Source organism: Sinocyclocheilus grahami, unplaced genomic scaffold, assembly GCF_001515645.1.
Source record: "Sinocyclocheilus grahami isolate Dianchi unplaced genomic scaffold, SAMN03320097.WGS_v1.1 scaffold237.1, whole genome shotgun sequence".
Classification (NCBI taxonomy): Eukaryota; Metazoa; Chordata; class Actinopteri; order Cypriniformes; family Cyprinidae; genus Sinocyclocheilus; species Sinocyclocheilus grahami.
Window position 1 is genome coordinate 786,005 of NW_015505416.1, and position 18,386 is coordinate 804,390.

Consider the following 18,386-nt stretch of genomic DNA (forward strand, 5'->3'; position numbering starts at 1 on the left):
TAAAGTATTTATGCAGTACACCGCAGAGGGAGTTGTAGTCTCCGTACCACTCGAAAGCCTGCTCTCCTCTTTAGCGGAAAAAGCGCTCCCAGTAGTCCGCCGAGCTGAACTCCTCAGCGGTGCGAGGCAGCAAGCTCATGCTTATGGATCGGATCCTCCAACTCCTTCTCGATTCAGATTTATCAGATGAATTATAACCTTTATCCCAGGCCGATAAAACTAATTTACTTAGTACTTCAATGGGCAAATACTGCCGAAATTATTTCTATTCTGCAGTCTCTCTCACATGTTTTGCACTTTCCACCCGGATGGCTTTACAGAAGGACGGCATTGGGCATCCAGCGATTGGTCAGTGTATGAGGAGGGCGTGTCTAGAGTGTGGCGTAAACGTTCTCTGATTGGTGAAAACTTTAGATCGATGAATACGATTGGTTTATGGAATGACAGCCGAATGTTTTATAGTTCCGACAGTAATGGCGCTTTTCCACTGCACGGTACGGCTCGGTACGGTTCACATTTGGGGGGTTTTCCACTGGGTACAGTACCTGGTACTTTTTTTAGTACCACCTCGGTTGGGGTTCCTAAGTTGTCGTGTGTGGCAGGCTGAAGCATGGCAGTACCTACCGGCAGAGCTGTGGTATTCGTTACCGGGAACGCGAAGAAACTGGAAGAGGTGAGAGTGTGGCTGTTTAAAAAAAAAAAAATGAGTCGGCCACAAATTATCCAATTTAAACACAATGTAGAACAAAATGTGAATAAGTGTCTGGTCTTGCTTTGCTTTGAATGAATAGCCTCTGCTCACATGCCGCGAAACACTGTAAGATTTGATTTGTGAAGCATCATAATTTATATAACGTTAGTGAAATGCCAAGCCCAGTCCTCACTCCTAAATAAACGCCTATTTAGTTAGTGGTTTATATAGCCTTAAAGACCATTTTTATATTCAAATTGACTTAATGTAACGTTACACGTTCGAGCTATTTGCAGGAATTAGCAACAAAACAATACCTGAAGATTTATATATATATATATATATACTTCATCTATAAATTCTTGAGAAATATAGTGTATCTTCATCGCTTACAATCTGAAGGAATATTAGCTGTAGGTTTACCACTGTTTTACTACCATGTTTGACACTTTCCAATGCATTTCAACAAAAACCTTTATTTTGTGGAAAACACAGTGATCAGAATTAGAGCAGAGTAACAACTGTAGCACGAAAGAAGATTACAACAAAAATGTTGGAGGGTTACAGCTGTCAGAAATTAGTAGGACGTGTAGAAGCCCCTGCTTTGAATGAATTCAGCACATCTGCGGCTGCAGAACATCATCAGTTTCTCAGACTGCGCTGGTGTGATCTTGGTCCACTCTTCTTCCACTCTCTTCCACGGTTCGGTAACTGTAGTGGGTTTCTTAGCCATAACTTTTGTCGCCAAGGATTTTCCAGAGACTCGATCAGGTTTAGATCAGGACTTTGGGACGGCCATTTCATTATTTCAATGTTTTCAGCTTCAAGGAACTGCTTTACCTGTTTTGCAGGTAGTTCAGATCCTTGGTGACAAATTTCCCTACAAACTGATTTCCAAGAAGATTGACTGTAAGTATTTGGCTATTATTCTTCTGCTTTGTTGATTTACAATATCAAGCATGCTGTTGCTGTATTTGTTATGTGATTATGGCTTCTCTTCCAGTGCCTGAATATCAAGGGGAACCAGATGACATTTCTATACATAAATGTCAAGAAGCAGCAAGGCAGGTTTGTAAATTGCACACCTTTTGTACTCTGTTTCCTTGGTTGAAGCCTCAGACATGATGTTGTGTGTTTTGTGTGAAGGTGGATGGGCCAGTGCTGGTGGAGGACACCTGTCTGTGCTTCAGGGCACTAGGAGGACTACCAGGACCTTACATGTGAGTCTCGCTCAAGCTCCTTTAAAATCTGTAAATATAAAAAACAGTGATATGGTGTATGTATACTGCATTAAATAATTTATAGTAATTCATTATAAATGTTTTTCCCTCCACAGAAAATGGTTCTTGGATAAACTGAAGCCAGAGGGTAAGTCACTTTAATAAAGATTTAGGTTCCTACTGAACCTACTCCTATTTTAGTTGAATTTTCAGTCATTTTTTATGATTTTAGTTTTAGTTTTTGTTCTTTTCAAGTTAGTAATCTTAGTGCTTTAACTAAGTTTAAAATGATTTCAGTTAGTTGCCAAGTCAATGTTTCTAATTTTAGGTTTTTACCCTTAATATTATTATTTTATGTTATTTTTATTTCGCTTTATTTCTTAATAAGTCATATTTACTGCAGAGGCTAAATTAGTAATATGCAAATTGAGCCGTTTTCTTTATGTTTGCAGGATTGTGTAAATTGCTAGCAGGTTTTGAGGATAAATCTGCCTGGGCTCTGTGTACATTTGCTTTCTGTGCTGGAAAAGATAAGCCAGTTCAGCTGTTCAGAGGAATAACCGAGGTGAGCATGTTTATTTACTGTCCCGTCCCAGTCGTGATGTAGTGGTTTTTACATTGAGCTTTGGTGCTCATACAGGCATTGTAAGATTGAGACTCATTATTTCTCTCATATTGTTTCCCCATAATTTTCTGTCTTTACTATCATTATCAATAAATAAACTGAATCCAGATGTACTGTATATAAGCACCACAGATGTATGTACACTACCACTCAAAACTTAAGGGTGAGTAAAATGTTTGAATGTTTTTGAAATAAGCATGTTATGCTCACCAGGGATACATTTATTTTAAATAACTTCTATTTAAGGTTTTCTATTTTAATATATTTTATATGTAATTTATTCCTGTGATGTAAAGCTGAATATTCACCATCATTACTCCAGACTTCAGTGTCACATGATCCTTCAGAAATCATTCTAATATGCAGATTTGCGACTCAAGAAACATTTATTATTATTATTATTATCAGTGTTGTCACAAATTCAATGTTGTTGTTATCAATTGTTATCACAGTTGTGCTGCTTAATATTTTTGTGGAAACTACTGTGACTTTTTTTTTCAGAATTTCTTGATAAATTGAAAGTTCAGCATTTATTCAAAATCTATTGTAACATTATAAATGCCTTTGATGTCACTTTTGATGTCACCTTGCTGAGTAAAAGCATTAATTTCTTTAAAAAGAAAATCTTACTGACCACAAACTTTTGCCGGGTAGTATAACTGACTCAATGTGTTAAATTGAACACTATAGCATGCAGGTTTTGATTCCTACCTTCACCATTTCTAATCATTTTTTTCAGGGCCGTATTGTTGAGCCCAGGGGCCCAAGGGATTTTGGTTGGGATCCTTGTTTTCAGCCTGATGGCTATGAAAAAACGTGAGTATCATTTCTTAAAGGGTTAGTTCACCCCAAAAATTTAATTAGCCCATAAATTACTCACCCTCAAGTCATCCTAGGTGTATATGACTTTCTTCTTTCAGACGAATCCAGTCGGAGTTATATAAACAATTGTCTTTGATCTTTCAAGCTGTTTCATGGCACTCAGCAGGTGTTGCATGCATTAGTCCAAAAGAAGTGAAATAAAAAGCACCCATCCATAAAAAAAAAAGTGTCTCACACGGCTCGGGGGGGAGGAGGGTGAACAAAGGCCTTCTGTAGCAAATCGATGCATGTTTTGTAAGAAAAATATCCATATTCAAAACGTAATAATCACTTTAATGTAGCTTGCACTCACTGTTGTACACTGGAAGCAGTTCCGGGCGGATGACGTATGAGGTCAGCTTTGCGCTTGCGCCGCTCAGAAGTGACGAACGCGGAAACGCAGTGGAGAGATCAAACCAAAACAACGGTCACTAATTAGAAGTACAAAACGAGGATTTGTAAAGAAGAAAGTCGGAGGATTTCGAAATAAGCCAAGAGGAGACTGGTTTTCCTTTACTAAAGTAAGGAAACTTAGCTTCCTTTGCTCCTGTTAACAAACGTTGGATTTCACGAGGCTCACCGGCGCATTCGCAACGCTGACTTCATACGTCATGCTCCCGGAACTGCTTCCAGTGTACAACAGTGAGCGCAAGCTAGATTAAAGTGATTATTACGTTTTGAATATGGATATTTTTCTTACAAAAACGCATCAATTCGCTACCGAATGCCTTTGTTCACCCCCCGGAGCCGTGTGAGAAACTTTTTTTTTTTTTATATATATATGGATGGCCGCATTTTATTTCACTTCTTTTGGACTGATGCATGCAACACATGCTGAGTGCCATTAAACAGCTTGAAAGATCAAAGACAAATTTTATTATAACTCCGACTGGATGTTCGTATGAAAGAAGAAAGTCATATACACCTAGGATGACTTGAGGGTGAGTAATTTATGGGCTAATTTTCATTTTTGGGTGAACTAACCCTTTAGCTATGCAGTTGTGTTTCTCAGGTATACCAGTAGGTGACCGTATTGGTCAAAGTAATCCCTCTGAAAATACTTGTGCTTTGATTTAACCAAATCTACAAATATTTATGAAAGACTTTTCCTATAGTCCACGTGTTCACAGTATAAGAATGCATGTTGTAAGACGCTTTATAAAAAATTGTTGTACTCTCCTCAGAGAATGAAACATTGACGAGGAAACAGAAGCATTGAGTATTTTTCTGGCAACAATAGGTTAAATTGAATCCCAAATAAATTTGTCAGATAAACTTAGCACTTAAAGCCTTTTTAATTTGATGGTGATTTTGTTTTTCTCATTCCTCTGTGCTGTGTTTCTGTGGGCAGTTATGCTGAGCTCCCTAAAGCAGTGAAGAACAGCATCTCTCATCGGTACCGTGCCCTGGCAGCCTTGTCGGAACACTTCTCCAAGCTTAACAACACACCGGAGACCAAGCATGCAAAACACCAAGACTGAGTACTGTTGGCTTTCCAAGCAGATTCAGCAATCGGTGCTCAGTTTGCCTCATCAGGCTCTGGCTCAAATCAAAGCACTAATGTGCTGCTCATAAACGGTTTCAAATGTACGCCATCCTTTTTGCCTTTTAAATAAATGCTTTGTTTATAAAAAATCACAGTATATCAGCATCTTTCATTTTCAAAATTAATTTAAATTAGTAATGAAGTTATCAGTAGCCATAGTGATTAATTGGCTTAGTATAGAAACAGTTTATGGTATGTCCCCATTTGGATCGTTAGTAAATGTATGTGTGTGTGTGTGTGTGAGAGAGAGAGAGAGGGGACAGAGCATGTCTCAGGATAGAGACATGAGGAATTCAGAGTCATAAATCTTCAGGATGTTTCTGTGGCACCTCTTGTTTGTTCATTTGCCCTCTGCACAGGGGGGATGGAACTCTGTATTACAGTTATATCATCTGCTGTTTGTGTTTCCCATTATTAATGGCATGCAGGCAGTGTTTGCACTGCTGTTTCTTGCATTTCTCATTCATTCACTCACTCGCTCACTCACTTTCTCTTCCTTTCCCTCATGACAAAGAAGCCTTCATTGGTAACACGTGCATATGGATGCATTTGATTCAGAAAACAGCCTCCCACTACTCTTACAGAAAGGTTCAAAAACATTTTATTCGGGAAAAAAAGATAGATGTAATATCCTATATTATTCATACTTGTTTGGGAGGTCTATTCAAATTACTAAAAGCAATGGCTGCTGAAAATTCAGCTTTGCATCACAGGAATAAATGACGTTTTAAATTAAATTACAATAATTTTCAATTTTAATAACATTTTTAAAAATTCAGTTGTAATAATATTTCAATGTTTCTATTTTTAAATGCATGCTTTGGTGAGCATAAGAAACTTTTTTTCAAAAACATTAAAAATTCTTACCAGCCACAAACCTTTTAACCGTAGCATATGTGTTATAATAGTTGCATGTGATATGCTTTTTACTGACAGCCATAACTCAGACTCGCCGCTATGCATGTACGATACCATAAATGTTTGTATAAGAATCGGAGCAATAAAATGCTTTTGGTCTGTGTAATCTCTGTTAGATGGCCAGTAGTTCTAGTTGACTTGACCCATTCAGTTTTTTGATGAGTTCAACATCTCTAATTGAACCTAATGTTAAATTAATCAGAAAGACGAATATAGTCATTAAGCTACAAAACGTTTATAGGGCTATAAAGCAAACATTTTCTTGTTCATACCCTGGATCATAACTATATGTCTGTTAGGGTCAAATTTCAAACTGAAAAATAGTTGGTTATTGCTCATTCAAAGGCCTTTTACAATGGATTTGCTTGCTGGATGCACTGAAGTTTAGTTCGGAGCATTGTGGAGGGGAAAAAATCCTTATAGTTGCACAAGATGATTGGGATGCAAACAACTGCTGAGAGACCTGAGAGCACTGAATCAAATGGCTAGGGAAATATCTCCGGTATTCAGGAGCCCATGCAAACTGTCTATGTCCAAACCACATCAAAACACGGGCCGCGTCCCTGTCCCAGCTCCTGCTGGGCTTATGAGAGTGAGCCCGCAAAGATCAAGGAGTGGCATATATGGAAAACAAAGAAAGACGGTGAGAAATATGCACCTTGATGACCCTCAATTATGCACAACAACATTCCTCAGCTCTTAATCGTGCGGAAATGCTTTTGTCTAAAGCTTTTCGAGTTCACAATGTGTAAACATGTTGTCGGATGTCTGTCTAGTGGGTAAAACAAGTGTTTAAGGTGAAGAAACATCCTGTAATCATTAATACTTGTTATACAACCAAAACTATGAGCTGTCTGGAGCTGTCTAAAAAAAATTCTAAATGCCCTTTGGGTACGTTTAAAAAGTATATGTGCAGTTTTGTTTGATGTACATTAACAATTTTGTTTTGCCAATGTAAAATATTAATTTTAATAGATACAGTAAAAACTGTAATATTGTGAAATTATATTACAATTTTAAATATCTGTTTTCAATTTGAATCTGTTTTCAAATGTAATTTATTCCTGTGATGGTAAAGCTCCAGTCTTCAGTGTCACATGACCCTTCAGAAATCAGTCTAATATGTTGCTTTGATGCTCAAGAAACATTTATTATTATTATTATTATTATCCATGTTGAAAACAGTTATACTGCTTAATATTTTGTGGAAACTGTGACATTTTTTCAGGATCATCTGATGATAACCTTACAAATGTCTTTACTTTCACTTTTGATCAATTTAATGCATGAAAAGTATTAATTTCACAAAAACAAATATTACTGACCACAAACTTTTGAACGTTAGTGTATATAGATATAAATATATAAATATAACTGTCTATTCAATTAAAACTACAGAGACTAAAGGGTCTCATATGTTCAAATGGACCTGTAACTTCACACGTGAGAAAGTGATCACTAATCGTGTGGGTGAAATAAACTGTACTTTTACTCTGCAAGATGTCCTATAAAGTGCAGGAATCCAGTTTAAAAGGTCATAATCTACAGCAGCATCTTGCAGTGACCCATCAGGAGGCCTTCACAAACACCTGGTGTTCTCCACCTCATCTTCAGCAGGACATTTTTGTGGCGTAGCACCTACGGATCTGGTGGAATGATTGAACGCACTGTTCCTGTTTAGGGAAAATGTGTTTATTGCCTTGTTGACTAGACAGCAGCAGGTGATCCAATGTTTCAGGAATATTGTTTAAGGTGGTTTGCGACGTGTCTGACATCTGACAGAACAAAGATGAGAAAGCTCTGTTTTTCATATCATTTTGCCATATTCAGTGCGGTCCAAAGTGAAACCCAACATGTTTTTTTTCTTTTCATTTAAACCTGCAAATAAGCTTTCTTTTTTTTTTTTAAGATTTTAAATATTTACGTTGAAAGTGCTAGGAAATCAAACAAAATAGTTAAGATTATGCTTTTTTTTCTGTGTCACTAATCAAACAAGCATATCTGAAAGGATCTGAAAAGTATGGTTTGTTTGTTTTTACAAACATCAAAGTTCATGCAGTTTGAGTTCTGCTGTCATTAATGCAAAAGGATGACAATAAAGGATGATAATAAATATTGAAATTAAATAAAAAAAATTATTTTAACTGTGTTCTAAAATTATTATGCTGAGTACATAAAATGCAAAGTAGAAACATTTTCACAAATGGTCTCAGATTTTTGAACACCGAAGATATGTTTTCACCCCATGATGAATAAGATATGTGTAAGTTAAAAGAACAGTTCACCTAAAAATTTAAATTTGCTGAAACATTTCTCAGGCATTTCTGAGTTTGAAATGCCTGAGAAATGTTTCTGAGTTTGGTTTCTCGTTGGAACAGATTTGGAGAAATGTAGCATTACATCACTTGCTCACCAATGGATGCTCTGCAGTGAATGGGTGCCGTCAGAATGAGAGTCCAAACAGCTGATAAAAACATTTGTTTAGAGCTGTTTTGGACTGTTTTCACTTGTAAACACTTGATCTGTGCATAATTCTCTCCTGATTCAGACGAGATGACTTTTTCACTGGAGGAAGCAATATTAGAGGACTTGTATTTTAACAACTGTTTAAATTGAAAAACGTTTTAATGATGGATTTGTTTCTTACAGACACACAGTTTTTTTGCTTCAAAAGATGTTAATTGATGGACTGGAGTTGTGTGGATTACTTGTGGATTATTCTGGTGTTTTTATCATTTGTTTGTCTCTCATTCTGACGGCACCCATTCACTGCAGAGGATCCATTGGTGAACAAGTGATGAAACGTTACATTTCTCTAAATCTGTTCTGATGAAGAAACAAACTCATCTACATCTTGGACTGAGGGTGAGTACATTTTTATTTTTGGATGAGCTAGTCCTTCATGTGTTAAGAGCACTACTAAAACTCATCCTGTCGCACTTATAGTCTTGAAAACATACGTAATACTGAGTATTAAATGGCAGCATCCTGTGTGGACACCATTCGGAAGTAAACTTGACCTCTGGTGAACTCTAAACTGGTGTGACCTGTGTCTTGGTGTTTAAAGTCTTCATGACGGTAGGTAAACACATTACTGGGAAAGATTGATGCTTCCTGCTTCATCACATTCAGCAGCACAGCAATGACTAATGTATCCGGAGACATGGATGTTTGATTGAGGTCTGTTCTGCAGTCACGGTCAGTTTGAGACTGATCAGCTGCCCCGGTACGATAGTGTAGGAAACTGCAGTGCAAAGGAAGAGAGAGAAAGCAGGGCACATTCTGACCTCCTCACCCTCAGGGCTTCGTGTCATGAAAACCATCTTGGACAAAGATTTAAAGTTCTGTGTGGCCAAATCACATTCCATTACCCTGGACATTTACCAAGAAGATAAAACAGTTACATATTTGCTCTCTTTGTTCAGTTAAATAGAAAATGTCAGACTGATTCATTTTTTCTGAAATTATAATGAATAAAAAAATTATTTATTAAAATGACTTTATTTTTTAAATTAGGCCTAAAATATTTTAACAAAACTGCTTCACTCTTAATTAATATATAAAATGCCTTTGTCCACCAAATCAAAGCCATGAGGTGTGACCAACTCAATTGGTATAACCAAGATGCAGAAATAAAACCATACCATATGGGATTCCTGCAGACCTTCATGATTGTGTGTCAAGGTCAATAAGTCAATAATCAAATCATTTGACCTTTTTATGACACAGAAAGTTTCAGGATTGTAAAACGTCATGTGGTGGGACTCCCCAAAAAAACGTAACAATATTTTCTGATTAATAATTCAAGATACGTTAAAAAAAGTATATATTTATCTTGAAAATATATTTTAAAATGTGAAAATAATAAGTAAGATGTGAAAAATATGGTTTTATCTATTTCTTATCATAGATGCTTATTCTGGTGTTTTTATCATTTGTTTGTCTCTCATTCTGACGGCACCCATTCACTGCAGAGGATCCATTGGTGAACAAGTGATGAAACGTTACATTTCTCTAAATCTGTTCTGATGAAGAAACAAACTCATCTACATCTTGGACTGAGGGTGAGTACATTTTTATTTTTGGATGAGCTAGTCCTTCATGTGTTAAGAGCACTACTAAAACTCATCCTGTCGCACTTATAGTCTTGAAAACATACGTAATACTGAGTATTAAATGGCAGCATCCTGTGTGGACACCATTCGGAAGTAAACTTGACCTCTGGTGAACTCTAAACTGGTGTGACCTGTGTCTTGGTGTTTAAAGTCTTCATGACGGTAGGTAAACACATTACTGGGAAAGATTGATGCTTCCTGCTTCATCACATTCAGCAGCACAGCAATGACTAATGTATCCGGAGACATGGATGTTTGATTGAGGTCTGTTCTGCAGTCACGGTCAGTTTGAGACTGATCAGCTGCCCCGGTACGATAGTGTAGGAAACTGCAGTGCAAAGGAAGAGAGAGAAAGCAGGGCACATTCTGACCTCCTCACCCTCAGGGCTTCGTGTCATGAAAACCATCTTGGACAAAGATTTAAAGTTCTGTGTGGCCAAATCACATTCCATTACCCTGGACATTTACCAAGAAGATAAAACAGTTACATATTTGCTCTCTTTGTTCAGTTAAATAGAAAATGTCAGACTGATTCATTTTTTCTGAAATTATAATGAATAAAAAAATTATTTATTAAAATGACTTTATTTTTTAAATTAGGCCTAAAATATTTTAACAAAACTGCTTCACTCTTAATTAATATATAAAATGCCTTTGTCCACCAAATCAAAGCCATGAGGTGTGACCAACTCAATTGGTATAACCAAGATGCAGAAATAAAACCATACCATATGGGATTCCTGCAGACCTTCATGATTGTGTGTCAAGGTCAATAAGTCAATAATCAAATCATTTGACCTTTTTATGACACAGAAAGTTTCAGGATTGTAAAACGTCATGTGGTGGGACTCCCCAAAAAAACGTAACAATATTTTCTGATTAATAATTCAAGATACGTTAAAAAAAGTATATATTTATCTTGAAAATATATTTTAAAATGTGAAAATAATAAGTAAGATGTGAAAAATATGGTTTTATCTATTTCTTATCATAGATGCTTATATGTCATCGACAACCGGTCATTATCGCAAACAAACCCATAAAGAATGATCAGGGCTTCCATGTGAATTTTATTTATTATGTGAGGAAAAGAAAGACATAAAACTAGCGCAACTATATAGGAAATAGGTTGCCTGGGAAAAGCTGTCACCAGGCATAAATATTATTCATTGGTGAGCAAAATTTTTCCAAATCTGTTTCGGTGAAGAAACAAACTCATCTATATCTTGGATTGGAGGGTGAGTACATTTTCTGCAAATTTTCGGTTGAACTATTCTTTTTCAAAGGCACAATATGTACGATTTTTTTATTAAAATATCCAAAAACCACTAGAACAGTGTTATATATGTTGCTGATTAGTGTACTTACATTATCCCAAATGTTTTGAAGAATGTTTAAATGCAGAGAAATAAACAATTTTAACTAGTGACACGGACCGTGTCTATAGTGTCAGTGTCGCCTGCCAATGACGTCATAACCCCTCGATTTCCGAAAACATGGAAACACCAAATAAGCTTTAATATGTTGTGTGTTTTAATAGACCGGTGACGACCGCACAGAGTAGCATTATAACAGAACGTTCAAATGTATAAAACAGCGCTGCTTTACCCCACATACGCACGACCGGAAGGAGCGGAAGCGGTCGACTGTGGCATAATAAAAGCTCTGGTGCTCTCGAGCCATGTGTCACACTCGTTCAGCGGCCTCGTTTCGCTTCAACGTCTTTTCAGCCTCACCCTGCTTCATTCTACTACATTAATAAATCATTAGCTCATCCATGAACATGATTTCTGCCCGAGTCCCGTCGGATTGCATCGGCTGTGGAGATGAAGACCACAACTCCCATGAGTCCACACTCAGTCACAGCGTCATCAAACTACGCCTTTGTTTCTTTGTTTATTTTGAATACATGCCCTCTAGCGGCGAAAACTTACACATTGTGCCTTTCAGCTAAAGGAAAATGAGAAATGTTACCTTTTAGTTAACAATATTAACTTCGATGTGTATAAACAGCATAGTATGGAGGTCTGTTCAAGTGCATGTGGGACTCATCTCTCACAGATTTTACCACTCATCCTTCAGCCTTGCACCATTCACTCCTGTCGTTTATAATCCTTTAACCAAGTCTGGATTCCCATTGAGCACCATCTCATCAACCAGCCTGGCTGCCACCTTCCCATATACTGTACATCCCATATGAAATGTGCAAATGTTCATCTAGAGGCCTTGACTAAATCTTCTGTGACTGTATCTCTCCTGCTCTTACTCCCCTAGTTTCAGGACGTCTGCTCATCTCATCAAGACGACAGGGCAGTTTATTTAAACCGTTTTCAACGTGCACCAAACCCTGGACTTTGACCGAGTTAATAAACTATATGATCAACAGGCAGATAAAAATGTCCTTTTAGTGACATTTGAAGTCAAAGGTCACACATTTGTTTCTTCATAAATTGTGGAATATATTTCTTGGGTGTAATGATATGTGAATTGCTGATATGTATGCAAGCCATTGCTTCTTTTCGTTTCTAAGCATGTTCCCTCCATCATAAGGAGAGGTGTTGGAGGTTAAACTGGATAAAAAGAAAGTCAACGTATGAGGGCACAGCTTTATAACCCACCTTGATGAACTGAAGTGTCCCATAGGCACATTAAATTAACCTGAAGGTCAAAGGCCACAGCAAAGTGAGACAGTGGAGTCTGTTTAAAGAGGGAAGGTTAAAGTTAGACTACTGTACAGTTTCACATGCTTTTTCTTTTGTTAAAAATATTGCTGTGTCGTTTCGAATAGCCCAAACATTTTGAGCCCAGTGACTTGGAATATTCAGAGTGCAATATTCAAAGTCATGCCTGGCTTTCTCACTGTTTATATCCTGATGTTTCTCATCAGCTTTCCATATCCTTCAATGTCTCCCAGGAATCTGAAAATGAAACAACTGGCAAAAGTCTTAGAGAGTCAATATACACAGAGCTTTGCACACTCAACCTGTTGTCCAGCTAAAACGGACCACACCAGTGTTGTGCTCGAAATACACATGCAAAAGAAATTTCACTTTTATGTCTGTAAGTGCATCCTTACAGGGGAATTAAGTGCTAAAAGTGTGCACCTTTAACCAGGGCCTTTTTTGGGGACACATCACCTAATCTTTTCACTTACGAAGCACCTTCTATCCCCACGTGAAACATTTCTCAAGGCTGCCTGTTTTACAGATCATACCTCCTGTCGCTTGCGGGACACGTTCTGGGCCTGCTTACAAAACCATCTGAACCAATCTCGTCTGAAGAGTTGCATTACTCTGCTTTTTTTTCTTGTTCGTGCGACGGGATGATCAGAATCTATTGCACCAAATGTTCCATGAAACTTCTCTAGACCTTGGTTATTTTCAATGTTTGTTTAATCAATTTCAGGGAATTTCAGTGAGTATATAAATACAAATTCAACCTTAAATAAAAAGTCTAAAACAACCTTCAGAAAAGAACCCTGTGATATTAAGCCAAACGGCACACAAGAATGTATACCTTTTATACGGGTGTACATATAATTAAATCCAGTGATGGAAAGGTACATTTTCAGCAGCCATTACTCCAGTCTTCAGAAATCATTCTAGTCATCGGAATTAATAACTCACTAGCTTTTAGATTTGTAATCACTCTATGACTAAAGCTGGGCTGTTTTTGATGATGAAGATAATGATGATGATGATGCTTTATTATTATTATTATTATATGAAGATAAGTTGGTGGTGATGATTTTATGCTTTTTGTTGTATTAGATTTCAATAATGATTTTTTAAAAACTAAATTATGTTAAATTTTTTTCTTCTTGTAAACAGTACAGAGATGACATAAATGGCATATAACTTTGTATACAATTTATCAAAATGCATCAATTTAATCAGAACACATAGGAAAGAAAGATAAGGGGGAAAAAAGTTAATGACTGGTAAGAAATAAGAAAAGCTAGAGAGAGAAAAAGAAGAAATAAAGAAATAAACCATAAGGATGTTAATTTATACAACAATTAGACTGTAGAAATGGTTATCATTACATATTAAAGTCGTTCTCCTTGCTTTCTTAATGTTGAATATTTTATTAGAAGAAGGTGAAGAAGATGGTGATGATGGTAAGGATGATGAGTCTGCAGGAAACAGTATGCTTCCAGCTGTCCTGACTTCCGCTTCAGTGCCGAGCGAGAGACCATTCCGTGCCGTTCAGGACGCATCCGACTCGGATCAAAAACAGTCAGCGGGACTATAAACGCGCTTCTTCCAAACGGGAATCGACAGAAGCGAGATCTCTGAGGCAGACCGGCCGGGGATGTGGCTCTTGAGGCCCGTGTGCGAGTGCTTGTGTATCGGGCAGTGAAGTAGCCAGAGGTGTTAGCAGTCATGCTAGCTGTCACTCCATCTGTTTTCACTTCAGCCTTTCCATTCCTTCACCAATCCTCATGTCAACAGTAAACACCATTATTTGATGTCGTGCTCGGTGTTTTTCACAAAACCACGTCTTATCATTTCTTTCGCTCTTTTAGTGTCCTGTAGGGTCAGCGTGTTTATGGGGTCTTATTGACTGGCACGAAGCTCTTTAGCAGGTGCTGCACAGGAACATCAGCTGTTTATTAGAAACGGTCGATAATATGTGGTTAGTTAACGTTAAATGTTTACGTATATATATATTCATATACACATTATAGCGCGATCTACACTATACAGTCTGGTCAAATCAGTGTATTTCTGACGGACGAATGAATGAATGAAGAGAGGAAGGAATTGTGTTGTTCTCTGAGTGAATGTGGAGTCTGTTCAGTTTCAGTTTCACTGTGTCTCTTATGATCAGTGATTATGTGTGTCATTGGTTTAGACTCAATTATTCAATTAGTCTGTGATTAATCCACAGTTGTTGAAGGAAAGTCAAAGCTGTCTTATTTCCTGAATGATGTAAATGCTGTCATGTGTTTCTGTTAGCCGTTCCCTGACCTGTGTGTTTCTAAACCGTTTAGTGGTGGCACTGGAATGATGCTTCTTAACCTGTTAGTATTTTTTTGTGAGTTGTCCGTTATTTTGAAGCTTCTCCGTAAAGATGTGAGGGTTTAATCAGTGTGATCACTTGTGAAGTCTGTAAACATTTTGCAATCAAAATGTTCATTGTGGGTTTGGTGGTTTGTATTGGCAACTATAGGGCCAGATTTCTGCTTTCAGTTTACTTTACTAACTGAAAATGGACTCCCATGCATTCATCCGTCCTTCTGCCCATCCTTCCTTCCAGCCGTCTGTTCAATCATTGCACTACTGCATTTTTTTCCCTGTTCATTTCCATATTGTTTTAATTATGTATCTTTAATAAAAAAAAATATATATATAATACATATGCACAATGTTTTTGTGTGAGAAGCAGGCTGAAATGAATGCCAGTATTCGCTGAAAATCTTCCCAGGGGTGCATAACGGTGTGTCACACTTTTCTAACAATCACACATCATACCATCACTTGCATAATACCACTGTTTCTCCAGCGTCCCTGACTGAGACACACCACGGTTAGATACTGGGAAGTGCAAGTGAAATTTAAGAAGTAAAAATTGCAGGAAAATTTAATATGATGTCTGCTGCTCACACAAAACTGTCATAGGTTGCACATCAAGAGTTTGGAGGTTGGCTAAATGGCATTTGGGTGACGTCTTTAAGACACTATTACTATGGCTAACCTACACTTTTAGGCCCAATTAATTGTTCTTACACAGAAATGAAGTTAAGTTAAAAAAGTAAATCTATCTGAGTGGTTTCAGTGGTTGATGGTTAGATTCTTTCTCTTCTTTTGTTTACCTTTTCATGCTGTTTCTCTCAAACCCCATGTGTCCTTCTCTTCCCTCCCTCTCGTTCCCTGTCCCAAGCCCCTCTTTCTCCTTCTCCTGCTTTCTGGAAAGCTCTGCCGTGCTCCTGGATAAAGGAGAAGCCGTTTTCCGACAGCTCTTACGTCTTTAAGACACTATTACTATGGCTAACCTACACTTTTAGGCCCAATTAATTGTTCTTACACAGAAATGAAGTTAAGTTAAAAAAGTAAATCTATCTGAGTGGTTTCAGTGGTTGATGGTTAGATTCTTTCTCTTCTTTTGTTTACCTTTTCATGCTGTTTCTCTCAAACCCCGCAAGGTGCACGTTTCTGCATGAGTTTGTTGTGATCCTCAGTCGTTTAGTGTATGATGCCCAGTGTTTTAAAATCTGTTCAGATTTTAAAAGTCTTGTAGTGAATTGCAGCCTTAAATGGGACTACAGAGGGGCAGTGGGACAGTGTCATAACTGTGCTCAACAAAACTGATCTACTCACTACTTCCCTTTTTCATGCTCTTGACTTTTCTAACTCCAACTTACCAACTTGTTGATTTTAAATAAAGACTGAAAGAGGAAGCTAAATGGTAGTGATGCTGAAGTAATGCGACCATGATGTAGTACATTTGTAGCCTAATGCTAGCTTTTTACTTCTGCCGATTGTATTTAGGCTTAAACATTTATAAAAACTGTTCATTTGTGAAGCTGAGAAAATCTTGATGAACGAAACATGTAAGAATCATAAACTACAGAACTTATTTTCTGCAGTGAATCAAAAGCCAGTGGAAAATGGCCAATGGCTTTTTGTCGCGGTAAACAGGGTGATGCTAACTTTCAGGTTGGCCTACAAAAATCTGTAATCACTGCTCCGCTCTATAGTTTTCCTAGAAGTCTTTTTCGTAGCACATATGTATCTAGGTGCATATTGCTGTTATTATTATGGTTTTGTTTAAGTTACATAAATGTAGAATTTGGCAAGCTACAGTTACAAAATGACTTTCCTATCACCTGTCCTGATTCTAGCTGTGCACTCTTGTGCTCAGAAACTGTTCAGTAGAGGGTCTGTATGAGAATCTGTCATTGTTATTCCAAAGGTAAAGTTTAAGCTTATATGTCTGGTAGTTTAAAGATGAAAACCTGCTGTGACTTCAAAGCTATAGGCTACGGGTTTGTAAAAGAACGGCCAAATGGTTTAACCAGAAATGAACTGCTGTGTGAATATAAAGCAAATACGCATAGGGTTTTGACGTTATGACTTTCACATCAATTACTAGAGCTTGTCTTTAACTGCTTTGTTTGATGTTTGCAAGCAGCACATTACAATTGGTGTGTCTAGAGTGATCCCCATGACCAAACAAGTTAAATATAATGGGGTGGTCTCTCCCCAAGTCTGAATTATGGCTGGATTTACTTAAAAGTAGTGCAGCTTTTATGGCCTAAAGTTCAGTCTAATGAAACGGCTAACAGACCGGTGCTCATATATGTGGTCATTATAGTTGAGCTTTCTCTTAGGTCACAGTCTGGTCTAAATTAACACTTAAAGAACAGATAGTTCCAACTCTAAAATCTGATTGGATCTCTGCTAAACTCACACCTGTGACCACAGTTGAATTGTAATTATTCACAGATTGCAATGGGGCATTGTAACAGTCAACCAAACCCATTCTACTTTTTAGCTAATGAACTGTATTACATGGGCATATATATTACAGTCAGACTATATTGCAGTCAAATATTATTTGGAATGAAATTATTATATTATAGGTGAAGAAAGAGATCTAAGAAATCTGCTCTGTGTTTCTTGTGTTTGCCTGCAGAGGGAGCCAGAGAGGGAGGAGCAGCTCGACCCCAGCATGCCCCCTAAATTTAAACGGCATCTGAATGATGAAGAAGTCACTGGTTCCATTCGCAGTGAGCGGGTAAGTCACTGAAGTAACAGTGAGTCAGTTCTTACATATAGATTACCTGGAGGTGATGACAACATGGAGATGAGAGGTCTAAAGATGCTCTTAGCTGACTAGAGCCAGACTTGCATGTTTCTGCACTTTTACAAGGCCATTGTGCCCCATGATCTGTTTATGTTGTTTACAGGAAGAGCAAACCGCTCTCTCCTCATGTTCCTTAGTGTCTGCAGACCACAAAAAAAAATCCTTTATATAACAGCCCATCTAAAACAGCAGTGTTCATGCTATTACAAACACTCACACACCACATTTCAACTCCTGTGTTGCACAACCCTTCAGAGAGCAATTTGTTCTTAACGACAAACAGTTACCATACATCATAATAGCAGTGGATAAACTGAGGTGGAAAAGAAATTAAACAGATGGAGAGAAAAATATATACTGAAAAACTAAAAAATATACACTAAAATAAACATGATTTTGCAGAAATAAACAGACATAATATGTAAACTAGATTCTTTAAATGAAAAAAAGTGTTTTTGGCCCATGCATAAGTAACTGCTGCAATGCTAAGGTTTTGAAGGTGGTGGGGTCTCTCCTTCATGGTAAGTTAAGTTAAGTTTTACTGTCCATTGGGTAAAATCATTTAGATTGTTATTTTTTCATTTAGATTTTTTTTTTT

At 37.4% G+C, this 18,386-nt stretch overlaps 2 protein-coding genes across 2 annotated transcripts in view; both read left to right on the forward strand.

Moving 5' to 3' along the window:
* The first annotated feature begins 516 nt into the window (after nucleotides 1-516).
* LOC107597797 (inosine triphosphate pyrophosphatase) lies at nucleotides 517-4,989 on the forward strand. The gene is made up of 8 exons (XM_016288984.1): nucleotides 517-673; nucleotides 1,543-1,600; nucleotides 1,695-1,759; nucleotides 1,838-1,911; nucleotides 2,028-2,059; nucleotides 2,364-2,476; nucleotides 3,276-3,352; nucleotides 4,749-4,989. Exons 1-8 carry the CDS (start codon nucleotides 611-613, stop codon nucleotides 4,876-4,878), a joined length of 612 nt encoding a protein of 203 aa, XP_016144470.1. The 5' UTR covers nucleotides 517-610; the 3' UTR covers nucleotides 4,879-4,989.
* Nucleotides 4,990-14,288: 9,299 nt separating this feature from the next.
* The window catches only part of LOC107597812 (vesicle-associated membrane protein 4-like), an 18,599-nt gene continuing 14,501 nt past the window's right edge, over nucleotides 14,289-18,386 (forward strand). Inside the window, exons 1-2 of the mRNA XM_016289001.1 lie at nucleotides 14,289-14,429; nucleotides 17,618-17,719. Of these exons, the coding sequence (XP_016144487.1) occupies nucleotides 14,421-14,429; nucleotides 17,618-17,719 (111 nt within the window). The 5' untranslated portion in view covers nucleotides 14,289-14,420. The remainder of the gene's footprint in view (nucleotides 14,430-17,617; nucleotides 17,720-18,386) is intronic.

Coding starts and splice junctions, on each gene's coding strand:
- LOC107597797 (XM_016288984.1), top strand. CDS start 611: ATGGCAGTACCTACCGGCAGAGCTGTGGTATTCGTTACCGGGAACGCG. Junction 674..1,542: donor ACGCGAAGAAACTGGAAGAG/GTGAGAGTGTGG, acceptor CCTGTTTTGCAG/GTAGTTCAGATCCTTGGTGA. Junction 2,477..3,275: donor TGTTCAGAGGAATAACCGAG/GTGAGCATGTTT, acceptor CATTTTTTTCAG/GGCCGTATTGTTGAGCCCAG.